General features: G+C 37.7%; 1 protein-coding gene and 1 non-coding gene across 2 annotated transcripts; one reads left to right on the top strand and one right to left on the bottom strand.

Annotated features, from left to right (window-relative positions):
- LOC143877308 (alanine-tRNA ligase) lies at positions 1-14808 on the top strand. Its single transcript, XM_077379303.1, has 9 exons — positions 1-361; positions 523-589; positions 673-750; positions 5935-5987; positions 9360-9443; positions 11130-11182; positions 11275-11339; positions 11490-11548; positions 14545-14808. The coding sequence occupies exons 1-9, from the start codon at positions 140-142 to the stop codon at positions 14632-14634; spliced, it is 771 nt and encodes a 256-aa protein (XP_077235418.1). The 5' UTR covers positions 1-139; the 3' UTR covers positions 14635-14808.
- LOC143878023 (U4 spliceosomal RNA) lies at positions 3271-3431 on the bottom strand. The gene has a single exon (XR_013250854.1). It is a non-coding gene; the product is annotated as a U4 spliceosomal RNA (small nuclear RNA).
- Positions 14809-16733: the final 1925 nt, after the last annotated feature.

The raw sequence follows: 16733 nt of genomic DNA, 5'->3' as shown, positions 1-16733 counted from the left end.
GGTCGGAAATGCCATTAGGTTCTGTCCTACCCGCTAAAATGCGCCAGTAGGCGGCGTGCCAAACCTGCACCCGTCCCTCGTTACTTTTCCCGAACCCAAACCATACACAGACTATTCACTATTTATCTGTTCTGGAAAAATGACGGGTTCGGAAGATAACCCGGAGTTTCTCCAAGGAGAAAAGCTTCTAAAGAACTACTTGAAAACACTGGAGGAAAAACCATGGATCAAATACGCAATCGAACAGGCTCTGATCCTTCAGAAAAACATGCAACAAACCTCCGATTCCGCCATCAAAACCGTCAGATCTCGCTTTTCCGAAATCAGCTCCACCTCATCTGCTCATCTCCATCAAACCCTGGTACGTTCTTCCAAACAATGACAGAAAAAAAAAAGATTAGTTTTAGGGCACAAAAATGGTTTTGGAGTTAAATCTTTGTAAATAATGATTATAACATATTAAAATTGTTTGTTTTAGAAGAATTGCATTATATTGATTGGTGCGGCCAATGTGGTCTGTAGGAATCTCTGGAAACTGTGAAGGCCGAAATCAGTGTATATGAGGATCTCTTTTTTGGGAAGATGAAAGGTTGGTTTTGTTGCAGTGTTAATATAATCTTGTGATGTGATTTATTTTAATTAATTAATTAATTGCTCTTTTTTTTTTTTCAGAGGGATTCTTTATTGCTGCTTCACGCCCAGCGATTACGTGTGGGGTGGGCGCTGGTTTGGGAATTTGCCTCTTGAAACGTATTTTCTCTTATTCTTTGCTTCTTATAAATAAGCTGGTATTTTTTAGATAGTTTTGTGGCTTGATTTCTTCTAGCACTTTGGGATCAACAAAAAATTTCTTCCAACACATGCATTCAAATACATATTGCCGCCTGCTGCGTTTTGATTTCCATATTAAGTTATCTGATCTTGTTTAATGGATGGCTTTACATTCTTTGTGGCATGAACAAGAACTAGGAAAAATTGGAGAGGTTGGAGGTGCTGCAATAGAGATTCCGTTTAAATCATGAAAAATTAACCCTACTGATCAATCGGAAACCCTTTCAACTTGCCCTAGTTAACGGAAGTTTGTCTGCATCAATCACTGACCCATCCGAATGGACATGATTTTACACTGGTCGAGTTCTTGTAATGTCAACTTGTCCTTTCTTTCTTTCTTTTTGTTAAAGAGTGGAGGGACGACGCAAAACTTGCAAGGAAGGTAGAGTTGATCAATTATCATGTTATGTTTTTATTTAACAACTGGGTTGTTATTTTCTGTTTGCTTTCATTTAGGATTGAGAATGCAATATACGTGACCCTTTATTTAGTGTTATATATGTGTGTGTGTGTGTGTGTGAGAGAGAGAGAGAGAGAGAGAGAGAGAGAGAGAGAGAGAGAGAGAGAGAGAGCCAAATTAGCGTTCCAAGCTGACTCGTGACCACCCCAAATAATGAACCAAATTAGCCAGCGTACCCCGTACCTGTGATCAAGTTACCATTGTACCCCGTACCTGTTCACGTTCTAGGTAACATTATGGTGAACCTTGTGATCGTAGTGAAAGGGAGGTTCTCAAAAAATCTGAGGTTAACTATTTGACGGACATATACTGGAGCTTGTGGAAGTCAAAACAGGGACGGAGCAGGCAGAAGGTGAGGATAGACGGGGAGGGCATTTAGTCGAGTAATCAAGTACGTCCTTGAACCCCTCATTTTCCTAAGCATATGCACCGAGTAAATAGATATGGCTCATTAAGAATTATTGGAGGGAGGAGGGAGAAGAAGAGAGCTGTGATTTCGAGGATGGAAAAGTCGTATCACAAGCTACGAAGCTAGTGATGGATGAAAAGGGCGGGCTGGATGCATCAAGTTATGAGCAATGGCCAAGCAAAGAAAATAATGATAGTGATTCTACGACCTGTTTTGAGAGGGTGTTTTAGGAGGAAGAAGTTTGGGAGTCTGTTTTCTCCATTGATGGATATAAAGACCTGTACAAGGCCCTGAATTCAATTTGTTAGTCTCCATTAACATTTCACAGTCATAGAAGCAGAATTCTGGTCATCGAGCATATAACCGTCATGTTCGCGTAACCCAGTGTAATAACGGTTCAGTGATGCCGGACGCTTTAGATTGAACCTCTTCATGAGTGAGCGGTCATCCATCTTATTGACCCACTGGATCATTGCACCTCGCCCAATGCACAAGTGGTCCCATGGCCTGTTGGTCGAGCAATGCGCAAGTGGTCCAATAGCATGTTGGTCTACAACTAGGTTGTTATGGCTGACATTGAACAGCCTCAAGCTAGAATGCAATCCTCAATCATACGAGAACGATGTGACACCCTTCTTTGTTCCTTGATTAGGTACCAGCCCTCAACTACTTCAGAGTATGATTTTGACTATGATTGAGGATTCAAACTTTCCTCAATTCAGTTGTTTGTTGTCATTTCAATGAGTGAGAGATGGAGTGACCTGGTTTCTTCTGGTAGCCATCCCAAGGCTAGAAGAAATCAAATGACGTTGCAAATCAATAGCTCTCTGGCCAAAGGACGAGGGCCATAATTTTGTTTTTTTTAAATAAATTGGTAAGTATGAAAAGAAATGGAATTCCATAAGCTGTTTGGTGGTAAATGACCATGCGATTGCGGATAAAACTATTATCAATCAGTCAATTTTAGCACTCTTCAAGGATTTATATACTAGCAAGAATGAAGAAATGCCAAAACTTGATGGTTTGGTGTTCAAGCAGTTATCTAGTGATTATACGACCTGTTTCGAGACAATCTCAGGAGGAAGAACTTTGGGACTTGGGAGGTTGTTTTCTCCATGGATGGATATAAAGTTCTTGGTCCGAATGGTTTCACAATTGCTTTATATCAGGTGATGTGGGAATTTGTGGACAGAAATTATGAAGGTGGTGAAATAATTTTTTTATCTGGGAAGATTCAACAAATATATGAAGGCTACATTTCTAATACTTGTTCCAAAAAAGATGGGGCCAATGACTTTGGTGGGCAGTATGTGTAAAATCCTTGAAGCCTTGGCCAAAAGATTTAAGAGGGTTATGGGAGAGGTTATTTATCCTTGTCGCGGTGTGTTTTGGAAGGAAGATTGATCCTTAGTGTTTGATAGCCAATGACTGCATTGCCTCATGGAAGAGAGTGAAAAACAAGGAGGGGTGTGCAAGATCGATACGGAAACCCTTTGTCAATCATCATGAATGGATGCCAGGAAGGTTTTTCCGTAGGATACAATAGGCTAAGGCAAGGGGACCCTTTGTCTCCCATTCTGATTACGGTTGTTGGAGAGGGAATTAGTAGAATGTTGTCTCAGGCAGAAGAAAGGGGTCTCATTGAAGGGGTTTGGAAATAGTTTTCAACCAGCAATTGACGCGCCTCGGTTATAACCACACTATTTGCGTCATTGCCCCAAGCGTAAAGATTCATTGAACGGTTTATGATGAGGAAAGTTGGATCCTTCTTGCATCATCAGTTTGTTGTAAACACTCGTTTCCTGCTGAGCATCAAGTATTCAAATCTTTAATCTTAAGGTGATTCTTTGTAGGGTTTGAGTTAGTCTTGGGGCTGATTATTTACATTGAGAAAAGCACTATGATGGGCTGTAATGGAGAGGAAGAGCATGTGGATAGTTTGGTTTTTATCCTTGGTCGTGGTAAGGATCAGTTCTCCATCTCATATCCGAGTTTTCCTTTGGGGTTCGATATTCCCTTTAAAAGGATTTGGAATCTGATGGTTGAATGGATGGAACTTAAGCAAGCTCGGTGGAAGAAATTTTATCTTCATTTGGCGGGAAAGATTACGTTAATAAAGGCGACTTTGTCCTATCTTCCCATTTATTTTATGTCAGTATTCAAAATTTCTTAGGCATTAACAAATCGTATTGAGAAACTTCAGAGAGATTTTCTATAGGAAGTAAAGGAAGAAAAAAGATTCTAAAGCATTTATATTTGGCAGCCATTAATAAAAGCATTTGCATTTGGGCCTAGGTTTAGGCCATCTTGACACACAATGCCATCCTTCTTGTGAATTGGCTTTGGCGATTTGGTGGGGAGAGAAGCCTTATGGAGGAAAATCATAGTGGGTATGGGTATGGGGAGGGTTGGGGCGGGTGGGAAGCGAGGAAGGTGTCTAGGGGTAATGTCTCAGAGGTTTGGAAGTACATTTGTGATCTTTTGGAGTCCTTTTTAATTCGAGGGTTAACTTTAGGATTGGGAGAGGCAATGGGGTGAGGTTCTGACAACACGTCTGGATAGAAATTGGTTCTCTTAACCTAATGTTTATGTTCCCGAGCATTTATGGGTTAGTGAGAGACTGAGATACAATGGTGGTTGTGTCTTATTGTTATGAGTGGCTGGGGTCAGGTTGTTTGGGGATGGGTTGTTTTAGTACTCTCAAGGATAATGAATTTGAAAGCTTGCTAAGCTTACTGCTATTGTTGGAAAGTTGATGTATCAATATGGTTTCCAAATCCAAGAGGCATCCTCTACCTTAAGTTGATGTTCAGACATATAGTCAATGAAGTCCGAACCAAAGTTCCTTGGCATGGTATTTGGCAAGCTCCAGTTCTTCCTTGCATCCAAAGTTTTACTTGGACTGCATTTTTGAAGAAAATAAACACAAGGCTCAGATTTCTTCTTGCAACAGATGTATCCTCTGCAAGAAAAGTCAGGAATCAATGGGTCATTTATTGATTCAGAGTGAGTATACCAGCAAAGTTTGGAATCATGTGCGGCATTGGTTTGGATTATTTTGGGTTATGACAAGAATGATATCTGATCTTTATGTTGACCGGAAGTGTGTTCACCTTGGTTTGTTGGCAAGAAGATTGTGGAAGTTGGTTTTCTTTGCACTATGTCGTCCATCTGGAATGAAAGGAATGGAAGGACGTTTGATGATAATGAGTCAATTTTCACCCAGCTGATCTGGAAAATTAAATCGCTTATCATTAGTTGGGCTCGTGCTCGTGAAAAGTTTAAAGACTTCTCTTTCCAATGCTTTAGCAGCCAGTGGAGCCAAATTCTCAAAGGAGGCCACATCCCTAGAAAGAAAGATTTTGCATCTTGGAAAGGTCCTCTGCCAAATGTGATAAGGCTGAACTTGAGCAGGCATTCATCTGGCAACTCAGGTCCAACTGGCATCGAGGTTTGTTTAGAGACATGGCCAATCAGAAGAATGGATTTAGATGAAGTGGAGATTGGGGCCCTTCTCACAGGGTTAAAATTATCAAGAGAAATATGGCTGGCGTTCTCATTGCTGAAGGTGATTTGTTAAATGCGATATCTTAGGGAAAATGGGAGGAGTGTTGACCCATGAAGTCTTTCCAAGTACATTGATGCAGTTAAGGACCTTTGCAGGGATAGTATAAAATCATTTTCTTGTAGTCCGATGAGCACAAATAATTTTGTGGACAGATTGGTTAAATTAGGGGTGTATAGAGAGCTGTTTTATGGGAGGCAACCCCTGCCCCATTTGTAGTTCTTTTTTGAAATAGTGAATTTGTAGTTTTTTTTTTCTATTAAATAAATCTGCCATCTTTTTTTTTAAAGCAACTAGCCAACCGCTTTGGCGAGCAAGGCTTTGTTGGCCTAGGAATCTAGTCATCTTGGCAGTCATGCGTGAGATGCATGCTACTGATTGTTTGTATATTGGTAAGCATTCTTGAGAACTTACTACCAAATTACCAATGCTCTCGTTTGAAAAAAAATTACAAATGCTATTAGGGAATAAACTATGAAGCGTGAACACATACATGCTTAAGTATAAGACACTTATCCAAATCAAGTGTTCATGTATGATCAAATTATTTATGTATTTGCCAGTCACCACTACTTTCTTGTAGTTGTAGAAGATGTCATTGTAAACCAATATTTCAGAAACGAAGTACATTTCATGTTTTGATGACCTTTAGCTGTTGCTTACTTGCAGGCCCAAGGCGTTTTTTATTCTACGGTATTCAGCGATTGCTTGTGAGTGAAGAGGTGAGCATGAAGAATCTTGTAGATTTTTACTTTATGATAATTATTCTTATATGTAACCTTTCAAAAAAAAAAAAGAGATAATTATTTTGATAAGTTATGCATTTTTTATTTCGTAGTTTTATTCCTTTTTAGGTCATGGATTTTTTTTTTCTAACCGGTGTTTAAATATTCAAATGAATACTTTAAAGATTAGATGGGTCGACTTAACTCAGCTGAGACTGGGTTGAGTTATTGGTGCAACAGGTTCTTTTAAAAAGCTGAGAAAATTTTGTTCAAGAACTCAAAACCTATTTGATTTTCTTGTTCTGAAATTTTTAGAACTTGACTCACAAAAAACTTGAGCAGGACATGAAAACCACTGTTTTGTTTTTATTTTTGTCTTCATTTGTTTGAGGCTTCAAATAGATGGGGGGGTATGACTTTGACCTAGTGCCAATTTCAACCTCTATGTTTTTCCCTTTTTCCTGTCAATATCCAGTTATAGTATTTCAATTGACTTTCTTAGGGTTTTAAGAAAAAAATTCCATTGCACCTCCTGTCTCATGTTGTTTACCCTAAACACTTTTGGGCTTTTAAGCATATCGTTTTCTTATTTATAAAAGGTTTCTAAGTGAAGAGTCAATGATTTGCTCGTATGAGATCTAAATGAGAAGAAATTAAAGGATCTGATCAACATAGTCACAAATATTTTGTAATGCGGGGGATTACTCATCCCTGATGCTTCTCTAATTTCAATGATTCTTAAAAAAAAAAAAAGGATCTGATCAACGTAGTCACAAATATCTCTGATATTTTTAAAATATCACGATATTTTGTGATTTTCATAAAACGATAAAATACCAAAAAGGATCTGATCAACATAGTCACAAATATCTCCAATATTTTTAAAATATCGTGATATTTTGTGATTTCTTCATACTCAACTCAACTCAACTAAGCCTTTGTCCCAAGCTAGTTGGGGGTTGGCTATTTTGTAATTTCTTCATAAAACGATTAAATACCAAAAATTTCTTGAATTTCTGAAAAATCATCGAGTTATATTCATATTTTTCTACTTCAAATATCACAGAAATATCGCGATAGATCTACGATATTATTTTTTGTTGTAATTTTGTTGACATATACCTGAAAGCAACAAAGAAAATAAAACTATCTCGAGATACACCCCCTCAAGAAATTCCCGAGACAAATATTTGTGACCATGCGATTAAGTTCTTTCCCATTTCGTCCAGTTGTTGAGTTTTTCTCCTTTTGTAGGGAAGGTTAATGATTGATAATGCATGGTGGGAGAATAATGCATTGTACCATTAAAAATAAATAAAAATATGATGCATTGTATCTTGTATAATCAGCAATTTGAACTAGGAGAAAGCATGTTTTTCTGTTGTAGTTTCATGCTATGGTAAATAAATGTTTGGTTCAGGAGAAATCAGAGAAGCTTATACATACAAAACATTCATCTTGAACTTAACTGGACAGAATGCACTTACGTTTGCTTGCTTGTAGCCATATATATTTAATTTCATAAGCACCAAGGCACTGTCACCATCTCTCTCTATATGTGTACTATGTACATCTATGCTATTCTATAAAGTACCGTTAAAAAAAAACTCTTCTATAAAACGTCTTACTTTTTAGGGGGCAGATAGAAAATTGAAAACCTAAGACCTAGTTTCAATAAGTCGTCTGACTGTAAAAAAAAAGAAGTCGACCAACTGTAGTCGTTTACACCCCAAACCATACACCACCAGACATTGTCATCTCCTACTCTTTAGAAGCCCGTCCAACTTTTTAGGATCCATCATGTCTCTCGAAAGTAAAAATAATTACCTCTCTTTAAACCATTCACTCTCCCACTTTAGTATCAAATCAGCCATGCCCCTCTCTTTCTCCCCCACCAAAAAAAAAAAAAAAAAACAATACACCTAGTATACCCCACACCTAATCTCTCCCACTCTACAAGTGCACCCACCATTTATAATGTGCTCTTCCATTTGCTGTTAAAAAAAAAACTGCAGCCACCACTCTACCCAAGTTTCTCTCTCAAATTTTCCCCTCGATGAAACCATCAAAACCCTTTCTTTCACCATCTCTCTCTCCCAGAAAAAAAAAAAAAAATCTCTTCCTAAACGAAATCGAGGAGAGAAAGGGAAAAGTCTCCTAGATTATTGAGGATGATGAGATCCTGCCCTGGATGTCGAAAAATTCCCAGAAAACAGTTTCTCTATTTTGAGGATTCCAAAGCTATAATGTTATGTAACTCTAAGGTTGGATTTTTTAGTGTAATATCTAAGTAGTTTGGAAAAGAATTGTGTTTTTCTCTCTCTTGCCTGTGCACCTGTCGCCATGTCTTTTACTAGTATATTATATTCGATCAGGGCCTTTTAGTAGTATATTATATTCAATCACATAGTTAGAAATGCACAGGTTTATTCCTTCTTTTCTTGAATCTTTTCCTTACATGCTTGGATGAAAAACTAGGTCTCTGTTTCATTTACTTGAAGACTCTCTTTTTTGAGCTCTAATGAGTTGGCAGTACACATTTATCACCACAGAGTTGGCACTAGATAGTTAATATGATGCTTCTATGTAGAAGTTTTTACGTGGCAAGCAGTTGTATCTCTATGGCTATACCCATAGTGACAATATTGTCCTTGGAATTTATGTTCTCAGCCAGTTATTGGGAAAATTTAATTTTTGGCATCTTTTACGAAACCTGGAAAATTCTTTCATGAAATGAAAATAATTTAAAAAACCATAGAAATGTAAAACAAAAAAACTTATTTTACATATTTATTTTTGTCAACTATTATATTTTACGTATTTATGTACGGTAATAATAATATCACAAACGAAAAGCTACTGTTAATTCTTGCAATAAAATTACTTTATCAGGAATTGATTTCATTAATGTAATTTTGGATAAGTATTGCAATGTTACCTGATAAATTAAATTTATTGGTGACAACCGTCACATAGGTTACCTAATGGACATATGAAAATGTTGTATTGGAACCTCATAGTATTCTAACTTGCTTACTATCATACCTTGGCGCAACGGTAAGGTTGCTCCATTGTGACCTGGTGTTCACGGTTTCGAGTCATGGGAACAGCCTCTCTGCAAAACAGGGGTAAGGCTGCGTACATCTAGCCCTCCCCTGATCCCGCAATGGCGGGAGCCTCGTGCACTGGGCCGCCCCTTACTATCATACCTACTAGATCTTCTCTAATTATTTAGAACATATCCCTACTTGTTAGTTGCTTTTTGAGCTTTAGATGCTTCCTTTTAGGAGCTTCTTCATATGATACGTATTTATTGAGATGAATGTTTAAGTGACATGGTTTACTTAATCCATACTTTTATGTATGTAGCACTTGATTTCCAGAGCTGATGACAGAGTGAAGGAGTTGCAAAAAGCTATTGGTCGTGTGCAGAATGAAGGCAAAAAGTTGGAGGTATTGCTTTTTGAGTGGCATATTTTTTTGTTTCTTTATTTCATAATTATTTTCAGTGCTACTTCACATAAATATTTTTGAACTCTCATTTTTCACTGCCATGGGAGGTTAGAGATCTGTAGGTTACCTTTTTTTTCCACATTATCATTGCCAGTTACATGAATCAATGTTTCAGAAGTAGAACTTGGACAAGAACATGGCCAAGGTAAAAGGAAGTCCACTCAAATGAGTCAATGATCGGCAGTCAGTTTTTCATTAACTTGGACTAATTAAAGGAGTTTTGATTGACTTGGTAGGGCAAAACTCATACTAAGACGAAAACTCGCCCAAGGTAAAAGGGAGTCGACTCGGGCAAGTTGATGATGACTCGGGGAGTTTTTAAGTAGTGACATGAACAACTCAGTTTTGGTCAATGGTTTGTTTCTTTTATTTTTCTTCTTCTCATATTTAACTTGTGCTGATGGAAAAGACAGGAAAGCTTGGATTTTTCAGTATAGAACTTTAGCAGGTTTTGTGGTATTTTGCACTCAATTGTTGTAGACAATGATGGTAGAGGCAAAGGGGAAGATATAAGAGACGAGAGTTGTGGGAATTGGCTTTTGCTTGGACGGATGAGAGAAGGAAAATGGTCAATCGGAAGTTTGAAAAAATAACTAGGTTCAAAGGAATTCACGAGGTGACAAATAAGAGGAGAAATTGAGAAATTGAAGAGAATTGCTAAAAATCTCCCTTTTTGTTTTGCATGTATCTTTTAAGTGAGAATTAAGAGATGGACCCGCTTTAAGTTATGATTGCTAAAACACACCTAATTTTAAACGAGGTGCAAATTCTAATTTGCAAAGACTAAGATCAAGAGAATTTGGCCCCTCTTTAAGTTGAGACTTGCTAACATGCACCTCATTTAAGTGAGGTGCAAGTCAGCATGAAAAAGGGAATGAGAAATAGTAAAGTTTGATCAAATATCAAAAGAGGGGGAAACCAGGATTTTTTTTGAACTGGTGGGGGGAAAACACGATTTGAATAATAAAAGCCCCTTAGGGTTTTGAAGGAATTGAGATTTGAAAGAACAGGAACTAATAAAGTGGAAATTTGAGAAGAAAGGAAAAAGAAAGGGACCTGAGGTTTAAAAGGAAAATAAGAAAAGGGGTGAAGGAATAGAAAGATTCGAGGAAGAAAAAGAATAAAGAACGAAGAGGAACGAAGAACCTGAATAGATGGAGAGGAAAATAAGTTTTTTCCCCTTTCTATTTTTTTCTTTGATGGAGGTCAGTCCTTATCCTGAACCTTGGCTCACCTTACCTCTGATACCATGATAGAATGATGAGAGGAAAATGAGAGGTTCAACATAAGAGAGAATAAATTAGTGATATTCCATTCTTCACATCAATTAGTCAATGTAGTATTTAAAGTACAAGATAGTGAAAAGTCAATGTAGAATTCTTTGTAACACAAAGTCAGTTCTTTACCATTCCAAAAAAAAAAAAAAAAAACAAAAACAAAACAAAGCCAGTTCTTTCCCAAAAATCGTTTAGTTTCGTGCAGTGGACTGTAGCCTTTAGCATATCTTATATCTATACTAATATCTTTTCTTCTTGGAATTTATTTTTTAGTATGATACAAAATACCTTACTGATTGCTAATTGAATGCCTATCGGATAATGAGCTTCTGTATTTCATTTTTTTCAGGAGAGTGCTATAAGGGCAGAAGAGGAAATGAAACGAGGAAGAAACAAGCTTAGGTTTGATGTTATAGATTGAAAGCACGATAGGCTCTCTTTAGCGTTAGGTTATTCAAATTTGTTTTGTTAACACTCCGACTGCTTTATTGCAGACATGCAGGAAACCAAATTCAAGGGGTTATTCGTTCTGTATACAAGATAGAAAGACAAGCAGAGGGTATACATATATCCTTCCCCAGAATTTACGTCTTTAACATGAACTCTTTACCATTCAAAAAAAATAAAAAATTGCGTCTTTAACAGTTTGAATAGCATGGATGAGTTATTGGAAGGTGTCTTCTCAGAGAGTTAATTTGTGTTATATTAGGCTTGAAGGATATACTTGAAGAACTTCCTCGCAGAGAAGCGTCTCTATTCCGGTCAAAGGTCAGTTCCTTAGGCTATTTAGCCGGTAGAATTTCATTATGGATTCTTTCTTAAATAGTTCCTTTAAATGAAATCATATTCCAATGATGTTTGGTATTCTATTTTTGCTATTTAAGTGGTGGAAAATGACTTGAATGCTTGGTGAAGGTTCTCTTGACGCGAGTTCTTTCAATAATTTCCTAGTTCATTGCCGGTTCAATCTACATGGTCCATAATTTGTGATATTTTCAGGGAAATTAAGAGAGAAATAACCTAATCTGATAAATTGGTCCTCTATGATATTCGGTTGGAGCAAACTTGGTGGTTCCTTAGAAGTTTGATCCACCCAGCTGACTGCCAATTATTCCTCTATTATTATTTTATTTTTTTTGAACGGCAAGTTATTCCTCTATTATGTTCGCAGTTTATCCATGGTTGGAGCAAACTTGGTGGTTCTTTAGAGGTTGATCCACCAAACTGATCATATTCTTTCATTAGACCTGATCAATTTTATTTTTTTTTGAATATTTTCATTAGACCTGATCATGCTCTTTTGTTAGACCAAAAACCACATACCATGGTTGGGAGTACCTTCCTAGCCCTGATAATATGCTTACATTAGACCAAAAACCATATACTATGGTTGGGAATACTTCATAGCCTGTTACCTGAGAATAGCTGCAGAACAAAGTAGATGTAACCTTAAGGAGTTGATTCCTATTTATTGTCAGTTGATAGGAAGGCTGAAATAAACCCATTTCTAGTTTATTGATTGGCAAGCTTTTATAATCTTGTAAGAGTAGTTTTTTTTTTTTTTGAAAAAATGGAGATCTTATTAAGGAGAAATATCAAAAGAAACAAGAACCATAAAAAAAAAACTTTTAACAGGGGGAAGAGATTGCCCCACGAACAAAAACTCTTCCCAGCTCCCCCCTTTGAAAGAAAATCAGCAACTTCATTTGCACTCAGCGGGGATATCGGAGAAGGTACTACATAACCTACCACTAAGATCCAGAATTTTATTAATGGTTCCGACGAGCCTCCAAGGGCCAACGGACTTCTTTTCCCAGGAAATAGCATTCATTGAATTTTCTTCCACCTCAAGTTTGTTGCATCAGTACAAATATAAGTGTCAGAATCTGAGACGGATATTGAATGTACTTATTTTTTGGGGAGCCACTTTCCAACAAAAACCTTGGACTTTTTTAGGGAAGGGGGCTTTCCATATCTTCATCCAAAACAATGAACGTTATTCTACTTTTACCAAGCAATGAAAGCTAGAATGGATCGAAAATTTCCCATTAGGATCTGGGTTACAAATCAACATATCCTAGTAGAAGAGATACACCCATCAAGGACCCCCAGTAAGTAGACAAATGACTCAATCTCGTCATCTTTGAGGTATTGCTTATAGTGCTACCACCAACACCCCTCCCCCCGCGAAAAAAAAAGCACGCACACACGCACACAAAAGAACTTCCCCTCCTTCTCAAAAGAGCCTTTTTTCCTTCCTAAATCGCTACCATTTTCCTAGCTTTTCCCGACATTTACCTAAATTGTCATTTGTCAATACAACCAAACATCTCCACCAACACCTCACACCCGCCATATAGCTTTTCCCGCCATTGATTTTAAGGTATGACACCTCTGCAAACCACCATAAGATGAATATAAGATTCCTCACTTGATTGGTTAACTCGACAAAGAATAATATCATACTGTCTGAAAATTGATGGTGAGAAATCACCATCCCATTTATCCTCGTAGAGAAGCCTGAAATAATCCCCACTCCGTTCACTTTACGAATTAGTCTTCTAAGAGCTTCCCCAAAATTGTGAAGAGAAAGGGGGATAATGGATCACCTTGCTTCAAGCCCCTCATACTTTTGAAGAAGCCCATGACTTCGATTAACAAGGGTAGTGAAACAAGGAGACAAAATACACATTCAGCATAAAGGCCCTTATTAAAGGTCACAGTAACTTCCTCAAGAGTCCGTATATCTCCTCATCTTCCTCTCATTCATAGTTAATCATCTGATATAGTTTATACGTATAGTGTTTGCCACCCTATTATAGAGGTGTTTTTATCCCCTTCTTTCAGCCATACGTCCTTTGAACGTTGGCGGAGTGTTTAAAAACGTGGATGCAGGTCAAAATGCGGCCAAAGCAAATCCTAGTCGATTTGGCATGACGCGACCGAGTACTTGGTTGATGTGACTGAGTAATCGGATAATACGGCCAAGTACTTGGTTGACGCGGTGAGTACTCGGTAGAGTCAAAGCAGTTTTGATGGACTTTGTAGGGCAAAATGCAGATTCAGACTAGAATGCAGCCAAGGTAAAAAGGAGTCGACTCGGGCGAGTCAACGATGACGCAGGGGAGTTTTGAAACCAGGAGCCACATAATTTCCGCCGAATACATTGATTAGTCCTTGCCTAATGTAAGCTTAAAGAAAATGATTTGTTGGTCAGCATACTTTAGCCCTAGAAAGTGATTGCTATTGAGACATGGAATCTTCATTAAATCACGAGTGTTCCAATGAGTTGACTGAGAACTCAATCCATGGTTACTGTAAATTGTGGCAAGTCAATCACTTCCATAATGCTTCTTGAAGGAAGCCATGGGAGTGGCTGAATAGGTTTTTGGCTTAGGAAGGGACGTCGAACGGTGGATTGCAATTAAATGCGCATCATTTATATGCGAAGCCAACATTTGTTAGAAGTTTTCATGTGCAGTTACAATTTACTGTGACAGTCCTACTAACAGTGGTTGAATTTCCACCACCATGGTTGTAGTAGAGGAGTTTCAAATGTGAAACAATGGTAAATCGAAAATACCTGGGTTGAATAAACTGAAACTACAGGGCATTTTCATCCCCGTTTTCTTTTCCGTCATACAGAATAATGTGTTAATTTCATGACCATCAGGTGTGCCAACTGAACCTCTAAGCACTTTTGTCTGTGTTACATTTCTTTTTATCTCTGATTGTGAAGAATGTGCCCCATATGTGCTTTGCAGGTATCGGCTCTTGCTTCCGAGGCCAAGCGGGAAAGAAATGCTCTTGTTAAAGAGGTCTCAAAAATCACCAATTATGGAATATCAGTCTGATTACTCTCTCTCTCTCTCTCTCTCTCTATTAATGTTCTGTATATTGGATTTTGTGATGGTTGTGATTTCCATTGGCATGTGTCTCTTTAGTAATACTGCTTGCGTTCTAGAATCATACATAAAAGATAGAAGAAGTTCCAACTCAGAAATAAAATGGGAAGCATTTTTGCAAAATTATCTCTCATTGTTCAGCTTAGTGCAATTTGTTACTTGCACCCCTCAGCATAATTTCTCTGGACGATAGAGAATGGTCATAAATTTACGAGCTACACTGCTGCTTATAAATTTAATCCTTAAAAGGGTGGTCTGCACATTTTACCATGAGTTTTTGAAAGTGTTTTCTAATTATATATAGTTTGTGGGTCTGATTTGGGATTAGACACAAATAAGGAGGTGAAAAGCTTGGATTATTGGAATGATAGCTCTCATCTGGAACATTTTCTTGCGTAATTTCTTCACATTTTGCCCACAGTATCTCCACCGTACATGTTACAAGTGTAGTGATCAGGATTGTTGATTTGGTGAACCCATTTGTAGATCCAAAACTGCAGGGATTTGCCCGATCGATGGTGTAAAAATAGCCCATTAAAAAGAAATATTTGTAAAAGAGAGCAACCGTTCTTGTTGAATGGGTAAAACCAATTTCATCAAAACCATTTTCTCAAGATTTGTATGGATTTCATAGAAACCAGTTTTCTTTTTGTTTTTTAGAACCCGTTTTACATTATCTTCCCCGATGTCTGAATCATTCTTGATGAGGGATGATGTACATAGTTTTATAGAAAGAATTACTAGTATTTTACATGCAACCAACCGAATGTCTTTGATTTTTCCAGCATTCTACTAGCCTTTTACAGGACAACCCAATCAAAGAATGACTTTGATCGGCGAACTCCATAATCTAATACTAAGATTGATAATGACACCATGCTACCTTTCATGTAAATCAGATCAGCTGAAACGAGATTGATTATGAACGTCCACAGAGGGGCCCTAGAAGTCCCATTAGAAAAACAGTTTGATTGATTGAAAAATCACTATATGCAAATTGTTTAGGGAACTAAATCTCATGGTACATTGCCATATTTTAACAAGAGAAGTGATACATTTGCCCTCTTTTTTTTACTTGGGACAGCCCCCTCTTAGTCCCTCTAATTGTAAGAGAGTAAGTGTCAATCGTGACCTAGTGTAATCATCAGCATTTCAGGTGATAAAGACCATTCTCTAAATACAAGCCAGTTAGCTACTAATCTCTGTTCTAGATCAAATCCCTTTCAGATCAAAATTTCCATCAAACAATCTTACCTTGTGCATGCATTTCACGTTCACTAAAAGCTTTGAGATCATGTAAAACATAGGGGTCCCAATTGATTCGGGCGGTCCAACGGATACTAAGGGTCTGATCAAACTTAAAATGGATCTTAACACTAATTTTAATCTGGTGAATTCTTTATGAATCCATATTTCAGGATCTAATTCAGGCCCAAAAGTTTTCGATCTATGCTCAGGATCAGCAAACATGTTCGAATCCAACGAATAACAGAAAGGCCTCCAATTTGTATAGACTATAACTTTAATTTGTTTGATTATGAGTAGAATCCGGTGAATTCTCCGATTAGGGTTCAAGTAAAATGTGGCATGGAGATGTATAAATATGTAAGTCAGTTGATGCACGTGTATAAATATGTGCATGCTGTTTTGCCTGTTAATTAATCTGAAGGATTATCTGTAAGTAACAACCAGTTAGTCCAAAAGCTTAAGCTATTGGAGAAAGCGTTTATTTATTCTTTATACTTTAACTCTCCCCCTCCCGTGTGGCCCCTCTTTCTAGGGTTGGCCTAAATAGAGGCAGTGGGTTGTTGTTGTTGTGTGCTTGTCTCTGCAAATATCAACTTTCAAGGTCAACGTAGGCTTTTGCCCGTTGCTCTGACACCATTTGTTAGGAAATTAAACCGGGTTGAACTCACCCCTAAAAGCTAGCCATTAGAGGGAGGGTGTTCATTCTCTTATAACCCATCCACATCCACATGTTTCTACCGATGCGAGACTATTTGCTTTTGCATGGAACCACAACCCGCACGTCCTGAGCTCTGATACCA

The sequence above is a fragment of the Tasmannia lanceolata genome, unplaced genomic scaffold, assembly GCF_043159265.1.
Source record: "Tasmannia lanceolata isolate RefF3 unplaced genomic scaffold, GAP_Taslan_0.1 ptg000005l, whole genome shotgun sequence".
Classification (NCBI taxonomy): domain Eukaryota; kingdom Viridiplantae; phylum Streptophyta; class Magnoliopsida; order Canellales; family Winteraceae; genus Tasmannia; species Tasmannia lanceolata.
Note: the sequence above shows the minus strand (reverse complement) of the source record. Positions and strands in the feature narration are given on the sequence as shown.